The sequence below is a fragment of the Talpa europaea genome, assembly GCF_964194135.1.
Source record: "Talpa europaea genome assembly, chromosome: 15".
Lineage (NCBI taxonomy): Eukaryota > Metazoa > Chordata > Mammalia > Eulipotyphla > Talpidae > Talpa > Talpa europaea.
The window spans coordinates 60573931-60594946 of record NC_140083.1 but is presented as its reverse complement, the minus strand read 5'-3'; the positions used below and the strand labels follow the sequence as shown (position 1 = coordinate 60594946).

The following is a 21016-nucleotide window of genomic DNA, read 5'->3' as shown; positions in this document are numbered from 1 at the left end:
CCAGGGAGGTTGCTGCTGTTTGTGACTGTGATTTTTACTTTCTTAGTGTTCGACCTCAGTTGGCACTTTAGTCAGGCATTTCACATTGTCTCCTTAAGAGATTGCTTTTAGTAGGAACTAGCTGAGCTTCACCCCCAAGAGATGATATGAGAGAATGAAATAGACTGTGATTCTAGATGATAACAACATTAGAATACAATTTTACTCTTCTTTCCTTTCCCTCTTGTCTAAATGGACATTTCTGAAAATAAATCACTGTTAAATTTACCTATGTGATCCTTTAATATATTGTTACCTAAACTTCTAGTTTAATGAATTTTCGGCATTTTTCTTCCAGACTCCTTATTCTTTTTCTTCTTTTCAGTTCCTTCTCTCTGTTCTCTTTCCCTTTTTATTTATTTGGGGGATGATATATGTAGCTTTCTAAACTGCTTTAAATTACTGTACTCCCCATAACCTTTCATGTCTACATGTTTTGGTTCCATGTTATTTCTTTCACCTAGAAAAAACTTTTTTAAAAGATTTTATTTATGTATTTATACAAGCACTGGGTACAGTCAGAAGCGTGGGAGGGTGAGAGAATTTGCCAGAGCCAGAGTGGGGAACAGAACAGGCAGACTGATGAAATACACTGCTGAGGGGAGCAGCGGGCGAGACAGGAGAGGTCTGTCGCGCCTTGTGGGACCCTTGCCAGCAGCTGGGTATCAAACCGGCACTGCAGAGGCTGCGGGCAGCTTCACAGCCCAGTGCTCAACCACTGCGCCACCAGGGGAGCCCCTCGCCTAGAAATTTATGTATGTTCTTCAGGGTTCAGCACACACACCATCAAGTGACTAACTTGTGGCAAACTATATGTCCAACACATGTAAAATATTTGTTAATGAATATTACAAAATGAAGCTCATTTACCAGATTTTCTGCTTCCTGTGTTTTCATCCCCATAGCTCAAGGATAGAACCACTTCTCAGTCTACTAATATATGTCAGTAGGTCATATTATGGACTCTGGGTTGATTTACACTCTTGAGTTCACGTCCTGGCTGTCCTCACTAAATAGCTGTGCAAACTTGTCTATCTGTGGCTCAATATCTTCATTCCTATAATTTTGATCATAGTACTTAATATCTCTTGCATGGATCATTGTGAAGATTTGATAAGATAATACAGTAAATGCCTAAAGTATATGATCAAGGAGCTTATTTTTTATATCACATTTATTGATTCATCAATTCTGCAATTGATTGTACCCTCAAGTCTCTCATAAATGACAAACTTTTTATGCTATAAAAAGAAAAAATGCTAGAATGTGACAGAATGTGAAAATTATGATTTTTATTATATTCACATAAAATAGTTACACCAAGTTGTTCAAATGCATTGGTGAATTAAAGCATCCAACTCATACAAATTTTTATACATATATCTATCATTTATAAATACACACATATGTAAAAGATATATATTTTCTTCTAAAATAAAGTGCCTAAATCTTGATATACAGGGAGCAAAATAGGGGAAAAAAAGAATCACAGGGTTTTATTAATTAGACTGTACTTTAACAATATAAGAATCTGTTTCATACATATTTATTCAGGTACAGTGAAGTTAAATCACCCATTCTTTTCTGAATTCGCGGAAGTGAATTAATCTATCCAGAACATTAAAAAAGGACCTGTGGTCAACTTAATGAGTTAAAGGCTAAGTTTGTCTTACCGTGCTTGGCACATAACAAAGCCTTGGTTCCCCCGTGAAAGGGTCATTAAGCTTTGTTCTTTGTTTTCTTGTTTTGTGGACTGTTGTCTGTCTTCTAGGTTGTTAAGCAGAGAGAGAAATGACTTTGGTATTTCTGATTCTAAATCTCCTATTAGCATTCAGTAAAATAGGGTTCAGTGAAAGCATTTCTAATGTCTTCACATCACCCCAGGCTTGCTAAGAAATTCCTATCGGGATCTGGATTAATGGGCTCTGCTATATCTATTATAATTAAATCTTGTTTGAGCCTAAGAAGAAGAATGACAGTGTAAAGATCAATACATCATCGAGAGAACCAATGCAAATTGAAATGGGATGCTCTATTACCATAGGAAACCTTGTGAGAACACGTTTGAATTTAAGAACAAAATAAAGGTTAAAGAAAAACTCGATGATTTAAGATAATTCAGAAAATCCTTGCTTCAAATAGGAGCCTTAGAAAGCTTTATTCCCTGCTCTAATATTTCAGCAACCCTCCTGTGTTTTATTTTATTTTCTATTATCTTAGACTTTGAAGATGATCATTTGTAGTTTGACAAGGAATGAAATTTAAAAATGCCTTTGAAAAGACTTTACTCTATCAAAGCAAGGTGAAGATGCCTAATAATAGCTTAATATGAACCCAGCCATTTCAGAATCTCTGGCAATTACAACTTTAAACTGCATTAAAGTATATTCAAGCAGCAAAGGGAGAAATTGGCAGCATTGACATTGCATAAAACACTCTATATCTTTTTAACATGTGGGAGGCGGGGATAATGGGAAGCAGAGATACTTCCCAGAGGACAAGGAGTGGGGGGAGGAGAAAAAAAATGGGAGGACCAGAGAGTGTTTCCAATGACCTGACCTGTCTTAGCAGGGCCTCCTCCAGCACAGAGCTGCCTAACTACTGATTTTGGTGAGCATCTTGTTAATGGCTTGCTTGACATGTGTGGTGGAGCTGCGTCGCCTTGTCTTGCCCTGGACCATCCTTCTGCGACGCACCTCCCGGCACAGCTCGTAGAATATCTCCGTGATGTTCCCTTCTCCAGTGCAGGCAGAACACTCGTAAAAAGCACACGCCAACTCTGTGGCCAACTTCTCCCCTTCTTCTGTACTAACCTGTCTGGAGTGGTCCAAGTCAGCTTTGTTTCCAACCAAGATGAGAGTCACATTCTTGGGCTTTTTGATCTCATCTAGGATGTTCTTAAGTGGCAGAACTTCCTCAAAACTTCCTCGGTCAGTAATGTCATAGACCAGCACAAAACCTTCCCCCCATCGTATGTGTCCTTCTCTCTGTATGGTGTCTTCCTGTTGGCAAGGACAGACTGCAGTCAGCAGACCCAGAAGTCATTGTGGTGTGGACATGCTACTAATGCTGGCAGTGATGCCTCACTCACTATTCTGTTCAGTAGTGGTATGTTCATTAGATTAGCTAATCTGCCTGGCCACACTAAGCTTCTCTGTGAGTTTAGATTAGAAGCATTACTTCCTCCTAGCAAGCTATTTCAGGTAAGGAAAATGATAATAACTGCTAAGTTTTTAACTTTCTGTTTCTAGTTGTTTCTTGCCATGTCTTTAAATCTGCAGTCATGGAACTATAAATTACTTACTTGAGAACATTGCCTCTAAGACTTTCATCACTGTAAATGAATTGGCAAATTTGCAGTGAACAAGTAGCCGTTACCCCACCCTTTAGAGATCAGAATTAGAGGCACAGTGTAGAGAAATGGTTTGCTTTTTGATTTAATCTACTTTCTCTTCAGATGATAGATAAGTAGGGACCATGGCAAAACAACAACACAACAAAAAGAGCAGTAAAAAATTGGATAGAAAGTAAAAGCAAAGGGGTTTTTGCCTTTTTTTTTTCTTATGCCAACTCTCCCAAACTAGTGCAGTTTCAATAATGATAGAAATTCAATTGACGAGATTCTCACTCTTTCCTATGGAGGTTACATGAGTGATTTGAAAATGCATTGCTTGTATTGACTCAAATGATTTCTGTCGGCATGTACATCCTACTGCCTCTTATTTTAGAAGCACTAAGCACTGGTGTATCAGAAGGTGAGAGCATATATGGCAATGAGGAAAGTGTATGATTAGTTGCAAGAACATTTCTAGGATTAAATAATTCAATTCAAATGTTCTTCGGAATATAGTTCACTGGTAAAGCTTCCTGGAAATCCTCAATGCCTTGACTTTCTTTCCTCTATGAATCCTTTTGTAATTTCAAAATGATTAACCTCTAATCAAACTTACATACTTCCCCCTGCTAAATATATATATATATATATTTATTTATTGAGGAACCATTGGTTATAATATTATATTAACTTCAGAAGTATAGTTTTACACTTTGATCAGTGTATGTACTATATATCACACCAGACCCACCAAATAAAGGTCTAATTATTATCCACTATTATCCTGTTGACCCCTTCTACTTATTCCTCCACCCGATCCCCTTCCCCTAGTAACCACAATTTTAAAATTAGTTGTTGGTGCTGTTCAATGATGTGGCTCAAATTTTCAATAGGATGTGGTAAGGCATAGAAAGAATATTAGAGGAGAGACTACTAAAATGTTCTGAAAAAATGATTCTGAGGTCATATAAGTTTAAAATGTAATATATAGTGAATCTCACCTAAAACATAGCACATTAAAGACTCTGAGACCCTCTTTATTAAAGATACCTGTATAGAACATTTCCAAACACATTTAATCATGAAAATCTGTTAATATCTTGTTATCCTACAAAATTTAGGTGAGAAATTCTACTTTAATTACTGTCATGTGATGATAAAATATTTTCAAAATTTCCTTTAAGTATTGGGTAATTATAAGGGTACATACACAGGCAGTTATGAATACACTGATATAAAAAATAAGTCAATAATTAGAGAAAAAAGTCTTTAGGTGTCACTAGCTAGTTGTAGGAAATTAGCTTTGTTCACATTATATCATTTAATTTTTCATTTGATTCTGAAAATGTTAGATTTGATTCTGAAAATTCCTTATTTACCTGGCCAGCTGTGTCTAGTATCTCCATGGTAACAACTTCATCATCAATAGTTGCTTGGTGTCGGTAGGTTGATTCTGAGGGAATGAGCCAAAAAAAGAAGGTTAAAAGGTAAATAAGTGCATAGTTTAATTTGATACTGAAAACTGGAAATTAGTCATAGGAGTGTGTCTGTTTTTATAGCATAAAGTGAGTGTATCCCAGAAAGGAGAGGATGGAGATGAAAGAATTTGCCATCTCTGTACTCTTCAAGCTCCTGGATATAAGAATTCCAATATAGGAGCTAAAGATTTTCACAGATAGTTTCTTTGCCTTTTTGTTCATTTTATTTCCCCATGAGGCCAGCTTCCTGATACTCTATTCCTTCTAGAATGAAGCCTTCACATCCTAAAACAAGACATTGTTTTCCGCAAAATGCATTCTTCCTTGATAATCCTATAATTCAATTTCTGGAAATCACTGTTAATTCCTATTCTAACAAGATGACATAGAAATCAAGAGCTGTTGGTTTTTTTTCCAGACCTCTATCCCAGAAATATGGTAGACCCTAGAGGGAGGTTAATAGCTATCTATGAAAACAAACAAACAATGACCATGTATAGCTTTAAGAACCCCCTGGAGCAGTAGAAGGTGACTGGACCCCAGTAATTGGGGGGTTGATGAAGAAAAAGCAGAGGAGAGCTGGGTAGCATGGAGGGAAGATGGAACAATGTAGAATTCTGTTGCCCACTTTGCCTCTTCAAATGAGAGCAGCTCCGTACCAGCTGTAGGCTGGTAAGTTAATATTAGAGAGCCTCTCCTCCTCCTGTACTAGGTGAGAAGCAAAGATGCAAGAACATTGGGTGACTCTTGAGTGTGCCCCTTACCATATGAAATAGAAACTAGAGCTTAGATTGTATATCAGCTGGTGCTGTTCTGTAGGAAAACTAGAACAGCTGATATTAAGAACTCAACAAATGATTGAAGAGCTGATGAAGGTCACAGGAACTGTCCTAGAAAGTATTGCAAATGATAAGAAGGAAAATGTAAAAGTAAATTATAAGTGATATGGATAATAGAAATTATATCTCTTGCATAAAGTGCGCCTCCCAGGGTGGGAGACATTGAAAAGTTTCATGTCAAAAGGACTAACAGAATACCTGAGAGAAAAAGTCCCATAGCTAAACCCATAACTGCACAATTTAAGGATATCAGTGGCAATGTGGAAAATTTGAAATGATCTAGAGAATAGGTCAGTACTCAGATTGGCAATGGACTTCTCACCAACAAAACTAAATTCAAGACCATAGTGGAGCGAAACAAAAGAATACAACTACATCAGAAACAATCCAGAATTGTAATTTTAGGTGCTACTGATATATCAGTGTGAAGGTGGGGCAGGAGATCAGAGGCAGGTTTGAATGAGCTAATTGTCTGTTCTAGAAGATAAATCATAACAAGAAAGAATAGAAAAGTGAGATAAGCATTAACTCAATAAATGAGAGGAGGACAAACATCAAATCCAGAAGAATAGAGGAAAGAAAAAGAAGAGAAAAAAACAGATAAGGTTAACAAAACAAAAAGCATGGTGCTTGAAAAGATTTTTTACTAAAAGGGAGGGAGAGGTAAAATTCTGGCAGTAGTGACTAGTAAATTAAGAGGGATACTTCAGTCAAACAAAATTTTCACCTAAAAAGATGAGATAACTGTACATCGTAATATATTAAAATAAAATAAACTCTGAACTTGTATATCAATGAATTTCCAAACCTGGACCAGCTCTGGAAGGAAAAAAATATGCAAATTGGTGCAGTCAAAATAGAACACTTAACAAGATTAATAACCAGTAAATAAATTTAAATGCTAATTGTAGAGCGTTCCTAATTATTAAAAGCAATTGCATCCAATTGACATCATAAGAGATTTCAACTAAACAATTTGTTCTGAAAACTCAGAAAAGGGATGGCAAACCAGTTCTTTCATTGATCATTATGCTGAATCCAAGAAGTATTACAAGAGTAATGAGCGAAAAAAGATATCTGTAAGCCTGCTTCATTTTTGATCATAGATTCTAAAATTTTGAATAAAATATTACCCAAAAACTATCCAACCAAATTTTTTTCCCATCTGGGTATCTGGTAAGTCAGTGCTCATTTTTTTCCCTATCTAGCTGGTGTTTCAACTTTCATTTTTTAAATCTTATCAACTATTTTACAGTTCTTTTTTGGGGTAGTGGGGGGCATTTTAATGTTACTTCCCTGTAAATATAATCTCCTACCTCAACCACAAACTGCAGAAAGGAGAATTACCTAAGCAGCCTGGCCCAGCCTGCCTTTTTGTCATCAACCCTGTATAATGGTTATCGGCACAGGCATGGCACAGTGCTGAATTATTTTTCAAAGAATGCAACCTTAAGATGAGGGTCACATTTAATATGTTTTAATGAATGTGCTTTACATTATTGTTATTCTCCTGGAGCCTGTGATCTGTAGTATGTGTAATGATTCTTATTTGCAGAGCTCTTTCTGTTAAATGGGAGATTGTTGCTGCGTAGGATTTTGATGCTCTAGAATACATTTACAGTGGCTACTTGTCTCTGAGTGTTCCCTTGGTTATTCTGTGTTATCGTCAGTGCTCCCCAGCTTGGGAGGAGAGAACCAGGCAGCAAACCTCTTGACCTTTTCATTCCTTGCTCCCCTGCTATGTAGTGGCCTTTGTGCCGCCTTCTTTTCTCAAAGGACTGGCATCAGCCTGCAGTCTGGGAAACAGAGTTCTGGGCTCTATTCCATCTCTTTGCACCAAAAGTTTTCTGACAGACAGGGATACTTTTCTCTGTTGCTTCCATGATAAATAGGATATGTATTTCAACCACAGAAGGCCACAGGAGGGGGACGGAGAATTGGATATAATGAAAATTGTATGAAGTTCTGTGACTCTTTGGTTGTTTGTTAACAACCAAATGAAAATGATGAAACGCAGGAAATGAGGGAATGTCTGCCACAGTCTTGACAGCGGGTGGCTTTCATTTAAGCAGAATACTGGTTTCCTGCCATTTGGCATTTTTTTTTCTTTAAGCCTCTTCTCTTAATCATTAGGAACCAATCTCTACATGTAAAACAGTGAAAATAATTGCCTACAGAGGCGAAATGTTGTATATCTATTTGCTAGCTTTTCTGAAGATTATTCTAAAAAATGTATCATACACTTTTTGGAATTAAACTCCACTATTGGGAGACTCTGCTATTCATTTTTATTTTTTTTTTATTTTTTAACTTTTAAAAGATGTATTTATTTATGGATACAAGAACTGGGGTACAGGCCAGAGGTGCAGAGGGTGAGAGGATTCACCAGAGACAGAGTGGGGAGCAGTAGGCTAGATAGGCGAGGTCTGCTGCGCCATGTGGGTTGTTCCCTGGCTGAGTGGGAATGGAACACATGCTGCAGAGGCTGTGGATAGCTCCATAGTGCTGTGCTTAACCCCTTGTACCACCAGGGAGGCCCTGCTATTCATTTTTAATGGAAAGATTTTAAAATTTTTATTTATTTTTTACTAACATTGGTTTACGACATTGTATGTGATTCAGAGATACAGGTTCACACCTCTTGAGATATATGTTACCAAACCACATCCACCACTAAGGCACCCATAGTGCTCTACCATAGTCACTGGGCCCCTCCACACTTGGCTCTCTGCTTCCCCCACCCCCACTGATGGCCTCAGTTTTATAGTCAGATCTCTAGGGTTTCATTTTTATTGTTTGGGTTGTTTTTATTTTTTTTTTTTTCTTCTGTAGTCCCCATAGGAGTAAAACCACTTTTTAGATTTGAACTATTCATTTTTATTTATTTATTTATTTATTTAAGATTTATTTATTTAGTTATTTATTTATACAAGCACTGGGTACAGTCAGAAGCATGGGAGAGTGAGAGAATTCACCAGAGCCAGAGCAGGGAGCAGAACAGGCAGGAGGACCGAAGTACACTGCTGAGGGGAGCAGTGGGCGGCAGGAGAGGTCTGCGCGCCATGTGGGACCCTCCTCCAGTGGCCGGGGAGCAGCTGGGGATCGAACTGGCGCTGCAGAGGCTGCGGGCAGCTTCGCAACCCAGTGCTCAACGGCTGCGCCATCGGGGAGGCCCTGAACTATTCATTTTTAAACAAAAGAGACAATGTGTATGTATTTGGAGCATGGACATACTACCTGTTCATATTAACATAAACTGGTAAGCTTTTTTGAAGGTTAGGGGGATAATTGCTTAGAAGATGCTTGTAAATGAACCAAATGTTGTGTGCCAAAAGACCAATATTGTTTCTAGGTGGAGTAAGATAAATTCAAAATTGTATCTGAATAATATTTCCATAAATAGGAGTATATTTATCTGAATAATATTTCCATAAATAGGAGTATATTTTGTGTACGTTAAGAGAAGTTGATGCTTAAAGGGGTATTGTATCTGGTTAAACCCTTGACTAATTTAGCTTGTTTTTGCAAGTTTCCACATATTTAGAATATTTTCTCAGTACATAACAATAACAGTTAATAGTGTTGATTTATGGTAGAATGGAAATTGTACTAACTTGAGTTCTATTGCTGGTCTAACCACAAACTAACCACATAATCTTGGATAAATTTACTCCTTTGAACTTGCTTCTTTATTTGTAAAATGATGGTCTCCAAGTTCCTTACTGTGCTGATATTAAATAGTTATGTGAGTTGGCTAAGCATTCTGCTTTACTGTCCAGAGGAGAGGATTTATTCTGGGTGTGTGTCTCTTTATATGAGCCTTTCCAAGGAGAGGGAAGTATAATGCAGGCTGGACGGACCAACTATGAAAGCAAAGTGGGGCCACGATGTCTCCGGGTTCCCACCCTCACTTCTGTCTGAATCTTTCCTAACCAGAGACATCAAAATCTGCTCACACACAGCGGGGTGCCTGCTTTTTACCCGTAGTGGTGAACACTTGCAATGCAGTCTCTTTCTCCCCAGATGACTCTTTCCCTCTCTCTCCGCCTTTGTACTGTCTGCCACAATCCACATTTTCAGGAGTAGTAAGACTGTCAGATATAGAAATTTAGTTCTTTTGGGGGGATCTAATCAGAACATGGCTCCTGTTGTTTTATAACCAGAACATTCCTGCCACCACCATATAGGTTTTCCTGGCCCATGTACCAAATCTTAAAGGCTTCAGCAGTAGTTTTCTAATGCTATTCATAGATCGTTGCTAGCCTTTGACAATGATTTCACGGGTCCACACAGTGAAATGAGAAAAATTTAAGGAAAACTAAAGCTGTCCACTGTAAAGGATAGAATCTTATGCTTAGATTATATCCTCCAAAACACTTGGATATTAAAAATACTTCCTTTTTCTATGAAATGCAAATACAAGTAAAGGATAGGTTTACTATTCCCTCACCCTCTGCCCCTTGCTTGCATTCCTATTTGGAATTGCAGTGGTAGCCCTGTCCATAAAAAAGTAAAGTAAATAAAAACAGAACACTGGATCTTGAAATCTATAAGTTTGGGAATCTTTTACTACTAAAGTAGTGAGCATGTTTTTGCAGAACTGTTTCAGAGCAGTGAACACTGCAATTTTGTTACTGTGTTGAATAGTTCATAGTATTTAGCTTTTCAAGAACAATTGTTCTGTGATAGCTTGAAAAAACTGTCCCACCTTTCTAAGGAAGGTACTGAATTTACAAATCAGGACTGCTTTTTGTGCAAACTTGCCACTTTGTTTTTTAACATAGCTTTCTCTTTGGCTGATGGTTTTGAAACTCTATGATCAGATAGAAGTCGAACCCAACAAATGCTGACTCCTTTTGGAGCAAATGGATTGGGAACTCCTCTAGGCTAGAACATTAGTGACTTCTTCCACTTGTGCACACCACACTTGTACACATCCACTTTCACCTGGAGTGAGTCATGTGTCTGATCTTCATGAAGTGGGGAGAAAACTCTTGTTGCTTAGCATCTATTGCAATCCTTTTCGAGGTACCATACAAGGTCACTCAATAAAGTTTCATTATTCTTAATGAAGGAAGCCTACATTATGGAATACTGATGCAGGCAGGTTCCTATTAATAACAGTTGTTTTTTAAAAATGAATAAAACAAAAATAGAAAATGGTTCACCTAAATTAATTAAAAATAGCAACATTAGTTACTGGAACCTATTCAGAGAGAGTTCAAAAATTTTGAGATAATTTTTTCATAAGGTTCATCACTCATTGAGATGTACTAATATAAAAAAAATAGTGTTTTTTCTTCTGAACTCCTATAAATCATTAAGATCCTCAGGAATCATAACCTTTGTAAAGCTTCAACAAGTATTAAAATTTAAGAGAAGCATATTTACTTAGGTGTGACAAAAAATAATTTTATTTTTAGAAACAGGTGTATTTTTAGATCCAAATATATCATTTTAAGATTGGACTGTGGGGCCTCCTTGGTGGCGTAGGGGTTAAGTCTCAGCACTATCATGCTATCACCAGTGCAGCCTGAGTTTGATCCCCGGTCAGGGAGCTAACCCACATATGGCCACAGCAGACCTCTCCTGTCTTGCCCACTGCTCCCCTCAGCAGTGTATTTCAGTAGATCTGCCTGTTCTGCGCCCCACTCTGTCTCTGGTGAATCCTCTCACACCCCTACACCTCTGGCCTACACCCCAGTTCATCTACACATAAATATATAAAAATTAAAAAAAGGATTGGACTGTGGCCATATTAAAAGCTTAGTAAAAATTATTAATGTTGAAAAACAAGTAAAAATGGAGAAGTAAAGATTAATAAATGTAGGGACATGCTATTCTCTGAGATAAAAAGATTGAATATCATAAAAAATGTGAATCTTCTCAAAGTAATTTATAGTTTTACCGCAGTTTCAATCAAAATTGTGTCATGTTATGATAGCGTTTCTAAAATTAATGTGACAAGAAACTGGAGGAAGCAGCTCATCTAATTTTTTAAAAGTGTAAAGAAGGAAGACTTTCTTTACTGCCTTTCAGAATGTTCTGTGGAACATACAGTTAACATAGGAGTGTGGTTCAGGTATTGGATCTAGAAAGGCAAATCTGGAGCTGCATCCTAGGGTAAATGGTCAATACACAGCATAGATGTAGCTGAGAAGTGGTGCACTATTTCATAAATAATAACATGACAATTGGTCAACAATTTGGAGAAAATGTTGGGTCTTCACCTTGTACATCTCACTAAAATAAGTCCCACATAGGTTAAACACACTACAAAACCACTCTATCCTCTTCCCTGTTCAGTTTTTTTTTTTTTCATTACACTTACCGCTATTTGTTTTTTTGTTTTTTTTTTTAAGATTTATTTATTCAAGCACTGGATACAGTCAGAAGCACGGTAGGGTGAGAGAATTCACCAGAGCCAGAACGGAGAGCAGAACAGGCAGACTGATGAAGTACACTGCTGAGGGGAGCAGCGGGCATGGCAGGAGAGGTCTCCGTGCCATGTGGGACCCTCGCCTGCGGCCGGGGATCGAACTGGCGCTGCAGAGGCTACAGGCAGCTTCGTAGCCCAGCGCTCAACCGCTGCACCTCTGGGGAGGCCCACTTACTGCTATTTGACACATGACTCTTCTCTGTTGACCAGACTTTCTTCCCTCCCTGCCCCTGCCCCACCTCACAAACAGAGCCTTTCTCCTTTTGCCTATTCACTTGTCCTTTGCACCTAAAATAATCTGATATAGAGGAGGCATTTAGACAATATTTGTTGACAAAAAAGTAAAAAAAAAAAATGAAAGGAGGCACAAGGGAAAAGAAGGTTCCCTTTTCCATCGAACCATATAGTGATAAATCAAAATTAAACCTCTTTACCCACTTTACTGTTGTGAGTATGGGCAGTTTGGTCAGGGGCACTGTGCCTGGTAATGAAGTGGTGCATGTCATTCCCTTTCCCTCTGGATTTTAAAGTTGTTTCCCTTGACATAACGAACTGGGCTTCTAAAGCATAACAAACAAAAACTCAAGGGCTTGATTTAGAGTAAAATCTTATGCATAAATTAGATCTCATGGATTTGCAGCATTATTTTAGAGAGGACTGTTATATAGATTTCTAGCAAGTATGATGTTTTGTTTTAAAAAAAAAACATACCATGGATTCTTCATACATCACCATTACGTAACTTTTAAGATCCACAGATAATCCATTTTTGTTTCTTTGATAAAATTTTTAAAAATTGACTTTAATCAAGATTCGATGGAGAGAGGAAGGGTAGAAACATAGTTAATTTTTGTGTTTTCCCACAGTTAGTATTGAGAAGTTTAATTTTACTTTTATATTCTTTTTAGCACTTTTTATACTCTCTTCAGTACCTTTTTTTTTAAAGATTTATTTATTTATTTATATAAGCACTGGGTACAGTCAGAAGTCCTGAGGGTGAGAGAATTCACCAGAGGCAGAGTGGGGAACAGAACAGGTAGACTGACGAAGTACACTGCTGAGGGGAGCAGCGGGCGGCAGGAGAGGTCTGCGTGCCATGTGGGACCCTCGCCCAGCGACCAGGGATCGAACCGGCGCTGCAGAGGCTGTGGGCAGCTTCACAACCCAGAGCTCAACTGCTGCGACACCAGGGAGGCCCTCTCTTCAGTACTTTTATACTCTGTTCAATCCCACATGAAGTTAGCCATGCCCACTGTCTCCTCTTTCTCCCATTAATATAATACTACATTTTCTTGATGGAAGAATATCATATTGTAGCCACTTCCTTTTTATCTCTGGTTTGCACTAATTTCTTCACCTCTGCATTAAAATCCTGCAAGGTTCTAAGGTCAGACAGAAACACAGACCTAGCTTCTTTGTATCATTAGACAATACACTTCCAAAGACATTGGAAAATTGTTTAAAATGTTGCAAGAGAAAATGTCATTTTCTCTTTTGGGTCATAAATATTGACTGGAGGAGAGAAGACAAAATTGAACCTACCAAGGGTGGGGTCATATTCCCAGATGAACCGTCTGGTCAGAAATCTCACTACAAGAGCTGTGGGAAAAAAAAAAAACAGCAATATTTCAAATAAATGTGTTAATTATCTTAGAATTCTTATCCTTCTAATGGAAGAGAAACTGCCTACACAACTACATTTCATGTGTCCTCAACTTATTAAGCCAATACATGTACGTATGCTTATTCAAATATTTTCCCAATTTCCTATCATGCCTAAAAACTGGTATAACATTTTCGTGGGTTCATTGCACATTAATCAATAGCTTAGATTTGTTTCTTTAGCCTCTGGGTCAGCAACAAACAAAAGACATTGTGATGTGAAAATGCTCACTTATAAAATTGTTAGCAAAATAATGAATTTAGATATATAGGGTAGCAATATAAATGTCTTAAATTTGGCATATTGACAATAACTGACAAATGTGAGTAAAATGTGTTCTACTCTAATCAAAAGACCAGTAGCTGGTCCTTTGTATTATAAAAAATAGATTTTCAAAATGAAGGGTTTTATTGGTGACTCATTAATTTCATCAAAAGAAATACTTCCATTCAGAGTCATGCCCTCAACCCTTACTTCATCCCCATGAGGCAGGTACTATACTTGCTCCCATTTTTCAGGTAAGGAAATGGAGTTATGAGAGGCTAATTGTACTGAGCTCACTTGCCTAGTTAGTAGTCAAGTCAGGATTTGAATCCAAGAAGCCTTGTTTCCAAAGCCTGCAATGGGCCCATTTTACGAAACTGAAGTCAAGTCCCAAGCCATCTGGATAATATTTGACGGGAAGATGGGTGGTAGAAAGCCAACTGCTGAACTATGTAGACTCTGTCATCATGAAATAGTGGTGGGACCTACGGTGACCATTTTCTTATACTTGCATTAGAGCTGAAAACTGTTTTTTTTTTTAAATAATAAATTTTATTTTTATATTCCCCATACAATTGCAACCCCCCCATTCTGACCCCAATCCCTCCCCTCCCGCCCCCCCCAAAAAAAAGTGTCTCTGGTCATAGTTTTTTGTTGATTTTGATTTTTACTTTCTTATAGTTATTCATTTTCCTGGTCCCTTATTTAAGTTTTCTAGATTCCTGCTATGAGTGAGACCACCTGGTATTTTTCTTTTTCTTTCTGGCTTATTTCGCTGAGCATGATCCCTTCCAGCACCATCCATGTTGCTGCAAATTGCATGTGTTTATCTTTTTTGAATGCTGAGTAATATTCCATGGTGTATATGTACCACATCCTCTTGATCCAGTCATCTATTTTTGGGCATTTGGGCTGTTTCCAAAGCTTAGCTATTGTAAACAGTGCTGCTATAAACATAGGGGTGCAGGTGTTCTTTGGAATTGAGGTTTCTGTGTCCTTTGGGTAAATACCTAGGAGTGGAATTGCTGGATCATATGGAAGCTCTATGTTTAGTAGGTCCAGAAATCTCCACACAGCTCTCCATAGTGGTTGGACCAGTTTGCACTCCCACCAGCAGTGCAGGAGAGTTCCTTTTTCTCCACACCCTCGCCAACATTTGTTGTTGCTAGTTTTTTTAATATGTGCCATTCTCACTGGTGTAAGATGGTATCTCATGGTAGTTTTGATTTGCATTTCCCTGATGACAAGTGATGTTGAAGATTTTTTCATATGCCTGTTGGCCATTTGCATTTCCTCTTCAGAGAAATTTCTTTTTAGCTCTTCTGCCCATTTTTTGACTGGATTATTTTCTTTGTTGTTGTTGAGTCTCATCAGCTCTTTGCAGATTTTTGTGATCAGTCCTTTATCATTAGTGTTGTGTGCAAAAATGTTCTCCCAGTTGGTGGGGTTTCTCTTTGTTTTTGTTATTGTCTCTTTTGCTGTGCAGAAGCTCTTTAATTTGATGTAGTCCCAGCTGTTTATCTTTGCCTTCACTATCACTGCTTTGGGTGATGTGTCTGTAAAGATGTCTTTGATGTGAATATCATGTAGTGTTTCACCTATATTTCCTTCTATGTATTTTATGGTTTCAGGTCTTATGTCTAGTTCTTTAATCCATTTTGAGTTGGATTTTCTAAAATTCTTTCTAATTACAGAGTGTGAGGCCGGATTTGAGCCAAAATATTTGTAGTGCCTAAAGTAGCAAGGCCACTGACCCTATAATCCTTCCCACAGCAAGTGCACTTGTGGTTTTATCTGCAGTTTTCAGTCTGTCACTGTTCACTCTCTTGAGACTGAGTTGCTTTTATTTATTTATTTTTTTTTGCATGTTAGAAGTAGGAAGCCCTAGAGAGAGATTTTTTCTGTTTTTAAATTAGCAGTGTCAGTAAACATAATTGCCTGTGGTGTTCAAAGAGTTTCATCTTTTGTTAGCATATGTAGTCTCAACTTTAAAGACTACAACCTAGAAAATTCATTTTTCTGGCATCTTCAATGAATGAGCTGTGACAAATTAACATTTTTTTTAGGTAACTGAAGTTTGAAGTTACCTAAATTCTAAAACCATTTGAACTTTAATCGTTTCTCAAAGAAATTGTTCTAAAATGCATCAGACACTTGATCACCTTTAGAAATTGAGTCTGCAGAACATAAATGAATTATTTTTGTCTGGGTCTTAGATTAGTTAGGAGCCTTGATTTGGTGTCCTTTGCGGTTATGGAGCAGTAATTTTAGAAGTAATTGTAGAATGGTTGAGGCAGAACAACTCTGGAGTGCTAGGGCTTTTAAGTATTTTTTTCTTTTATTGTGTTTATGTATGTGTGTATATATATATATACATATATATATATACACACATATATATGCACATAGACACACACATGCATATATGCATATTCACACATACACATAATTGTTTTCCTCCTTCAGATACCATGAATTTATCTTTTGCCACTATCACTGAATCCACCTCGAATGGCCCATCTATATTTCTGTTTTGTTCTAAAGGCCATGTTAACAAGCTTGTTGGGGTTATGGCTGATGTTTGAGTAGCTTAGCTCTGAGCTTGGGTGGAAGGACTTGTTCTGTAAATGTTTCCCTGGCTCTTAGGCTCTTAGCATCTCAGCTGTTGCTCAGTGGATCCTGTTGATGTGTGGGTTGTTGGCTCCATTTCAGATCCTCACCTTCTAGCAGGGTTGCTGGACTTCAAGAAAAGCAAACTGAATATCTTTGGGATCCATTTTCAGGAGACACACAGCATTGTTTGGTGTTATTTTAACAACATTAGAAAAAGTCAATCCAGGGGCCTCCCTGGTGGCGTAGCGGGTTGAGTGCAGTGCTGTGAAGCTGTCTGCAGAGGCAGACAGACGGTTCGATTCCCAGCTGGCTAGGGAGATTCCCACATGGTGCGGTAGACCTCTCCTGCCTTGCCTGCTGCTTCCCTCAGCGGTGTATTTCCGTCCTTCTGCCTGTTCTACTCCCCACTCTGTCTCTGGTGAATTCTCTCACCCTCCCGCGGCTCTGGCCTGTACTGCAGCACTTGTATAAATAAATAAATAGATCTTTTTTTAAAAAAAAGGTCAATCCATTTTAAATGCACTAAAAAAAAATCACAGACCCACTTTGAACAATTGACTGTCATATACACATTCTCTGAAGATGTTTTCATATTTCTCACAGATTTTCCTGGAAAAGTCAAATGCATTTCTTTATCTTTAAGTCTTCAATTTAAAATTGTTAGTCTGATTTTTGTATCTTTGGAAGTGGTACCTGTTAAAGATTCTATTATTATTTGTATTGCATCTGAAGTGCTTAGTTAACTTTCACCATTTATTGATGTATTTATTAAATATCACTAGTATTTTTAGCTCTAGATTTTATTGCAATTTTATGAAATAAAATTTTCACATGTGATATCTCCTACCCCTTCTTACCTCTTTCAGCACTACCACTTTTAACACATGGTTTCACCTTTAATGATAATTAAATCATTGCTTCCTAATGAGTGTCCCTACTTCACCAGTACCCAGAGGACCCCTTAAATTATTGTCCATACAGCAGCCAATAATTCTGTCAGAGCATAAACTATCTCATGCCACATCTTTGCCTCTAATTCTCCCTGACCTTGTTTTATTGAAGAAATATTTATTGGTGCCTGTCCTGTGCCAGGTGCTAATTGAGCTGTTTGGAATAATCCAGTAAGCACTTCCTACAGAGATGTCTGACTTCACAGAAATATATTCTACTAGTAGGAAGCAGATCAAAAAGCAAAACAAATAAATTACAGTGCACGTTAGAGGTTATGAGTGCTCTGGGATAAAAAAAAAAAAGAGCAGTGTAAGGGGGGATAGGCCTAGGGAAATGAGGGCATGAGCTGTTATTTAAGATAGATAAGCAATGTGGTGCTCACTGGGAAGGTGTCTGGGGTGAATAATGTTCAAAAAGATGGAACAGTTGGTGCAAAGGCTTTAACACAGGAGTGTGCTTGATAGGCTCAGGAACATTAGATTGTGTGAACAGATTGAGCAAGAGTGAGTGCAACAGGAAAAAATCTGCAAAGAGCTGAGGAGACTCAACAACAACAAAGAAAATAATCCAGTCAAAAAATGGGCAGAAGAGCTAAAAAGAAATTTCTCTGAAGAGGAAATGCAAATGGCCAACAGGCATATGAAAAAATCTTCAACATCACTTGTCATCAGGGAAATGCAAATCAAAACTACCATGAGATACCATCTTACACCAGTGAGAATGGCACATATTAAAAAAACTAGCAACAACAAATGTTGGCGAGGGTGTGGAGAAAAAGGAACTCTCCTGCACTGCTGGTGGGAGTGCAAACTGGTCCAACCACTATGGAGAGCTGTGTGGAGATTTCTGGACCTACTAAACATAGAGCTTCCATATGATCCAGCAATTCCACTCCTAGGTATTTACCCAAAGGACACAGAAACCTCAATTCCAAAGAACACCTGCACCCCTATGTTTATAGCAGCACTATTTACAATAGCTAAGCTTTGGAAACAGCCCAAATGCCCAAAAATAGATGACTGGATCAAGAGGATGTGGTACATATACACCAAGGAATATTACTCAGCATTTAAAAAAGATAAACACATGCAATTTGCAGCAACATGGATGGTGCTGGAAGGGATCATGCTCAGTGAAATAAGCCAAAAAGAAAAAGAAAAATACCGGATGGTCTCACTCATAGCAGGAATCTAGAAAACTTAAATAAGGGACCAGGAAAATGAATAACTATAAGAAAGTAAAAATCAAAATCAACAAAAAACTATGAACCAGAGACACTTTTGGGGGGGTGGGGGGTGGCAGGGGAGGGAAATTGGGGTCAAAATGAGGGGTTGCAATTGTACGGGGAATATAAAAATAAAATCTATTATTAAAAAAAAACTATCATTATTTAAAAAAAAAAAAAAGAGTGAGTGCAACAGGAGAAGATGTCTGCCTGCTACTGCCAGCGATGCCTGCCACTCTGACCACCACTGCTTATAGGACAGCAGTGCCCCTTCATCCAGGGTTTCAGTGACCCATGTCAGCCAGTCTGAAAATATTACATACATGAAACTATTTTGAGAGGAAAAACACATTCATGAAATTTTTATTGAAATATATTGTATAATTGTTCTATTTCACAGATGGTTATTGGTTATTGTTGTTAATAACTGTGCCCAAATTAAACTTTATTGTAGTTATGTATGGGTAGGGAAGATCATAGTATAATAGGGTTCAGTACTAACTGTGGTTTCATGTATCCACTGGGCTTCCTACAGAAAAGGGGAGACTCTGCTAATAAGAAAAAATGCTGGAATGCTTGTATATTTTATCATTATTATTTTATTCATTTCCTTCTTTAGAAAGAATATTCCTTGAGGGCATGGAATTTGTTTCATTAGTCACTGTTTTATAGTGTCTAGTGGACAGTAGACTTAAAAAGTACTTGCTGAAGAGATACCAGCTCATGTCACAGTTCACTCTTCTTAACAGTTAAATAAGAACCAGGCATCAAGAGAATATTCACAGCAGAACCATATCAACTTTTTGTAGATTTTTCTTAAAAGGTTACCTAAATAATCATCTGAAATTCCTGGTAATGACTATTTCATGATCCTTGCACAAATTATATTCTAAAGTTTATTCAAATGGTTAATGTAAGTTTGATCTAATTTTCTTCTGAATATCCTTTCTTCTCCACCCCAAGTGTCTTGAGGAAAGCTTTTCTTTTGAAGTAAAATGTGGTATTAATAATCTTTACTTACACTAGGAATTTGATACAAGGTCTCTAGAAGTTTGAATGTTTAACGTATTTGATTGTTTGCAATTAAATCTATGCATTCAGAAATGTCTTATTACCCCCCACCTTGAAAACCCATTCCTTTCCATTAAACAAGCCTAATATGTCTAATGGTTAATTGAGAGAACATTTTACCTAATTTATAGCCTACTTGGATATTACTTCATTATATGTGATTCTTTTTTTTATATTACTAGCATTGATTTTTAAGATTATGAATGAAAATTGATTTCTGACAAAGTGGAAAATTCATTCAAGAGAATTCAATCGAAGGAAATATTTAACATGAAATCAAGTCACAATTCAATGGGGTAATTTCCCAATTAATAGATAAAAGATAAAAGGAAAGATTTTCCATAAAATATCTTTACTTTTCTAAACATTAGTGAGTCTGGGATAGTTATTAAAAATAATTCCTGACATCATGATCAGTGAGGTGCAGGCTTCAGAAGTACCACCTTTACTGTGTGGAGGGTCCTTAAACTACTAAACATGGAGCTGTAGATGACCCAGCAATTCCACTCCTAGGAATCTACCCAAAGATCACAAAAACATTAATCTGAAAGGAAACTTGCACTCCTATGTTTATTGCAGTACTATTTACAATAGGTAAGATATGGAAACAACATAAATGCCCCAAAACAGATGACTAGATAAAAAAGATATGGTATATATGCACAATGGAATACTATTCAACAAACAGAAATGATAAACATGCTATTTGCAGCAACATGGATGGAGCTGGAAGGGATTATGCTCAGTGAAATAAGTCAGAAGGAAAAAGAAAAATATCAGATGGTTTCACTTATAGGAGGAATATAGGGGAACCAAACAGGGGATCAGGAAAAAAAAAAGACAAAACTAGCAGGCAACCATAAACAGAAGGCATTCAGCAGGGAAGGGGGAAGGAGAGGTATTAAAACAGAGGCAGGAAGAGCACAAGAGACTATGGTGATGGTTCATTGTGACTTGGTGGTAGGAATTTTATGGGGACTATGCCTGAGAGGAGAAATCTAACTTTGTACAAAAATGAACAACGATGTTCATTGTGTCTCTTGAAAATTAAAAGCATAAAAAAGAGTACAAGCTTTAGTGATCAGAATGATGCTTTTAAA

General features: G+C 37.5%; 1 protein-coding gene across 2 annotated transcripts in view; it reads right to left on the bottom strand.

Moving 5' to 3' along the window:
- Positions 1-2633: 2633 nt before the first annotated feature.
- The window catches only part of RERG (RAS like estrogen regulated growth inhibitor), a gene marked incomplete at both ends in the record, with an annotated part of 103135 nt that continues 84752 nt past the window's right edge, over positions 2634-21016 (bottom strand). Inside the window, 3 exons of one of the 2 annotated variants that reach the window (XM_084254772.1) lie at positions 2634-3041; positions 4753-4826; positions 13672-13728. In XM_084254772.1, the coding sequence (XP_084110898.1) occupies positions 2634-3041; positions 4753-4826; positions 13672-13728 (539 nt within the window). The remainder of the gene's footprint in view (positions 3042-4752; positions 4827-13671; positions 13729-21016) is intronic. The other variant, XM_084254773.1, reaches the window with a different exon arrangement.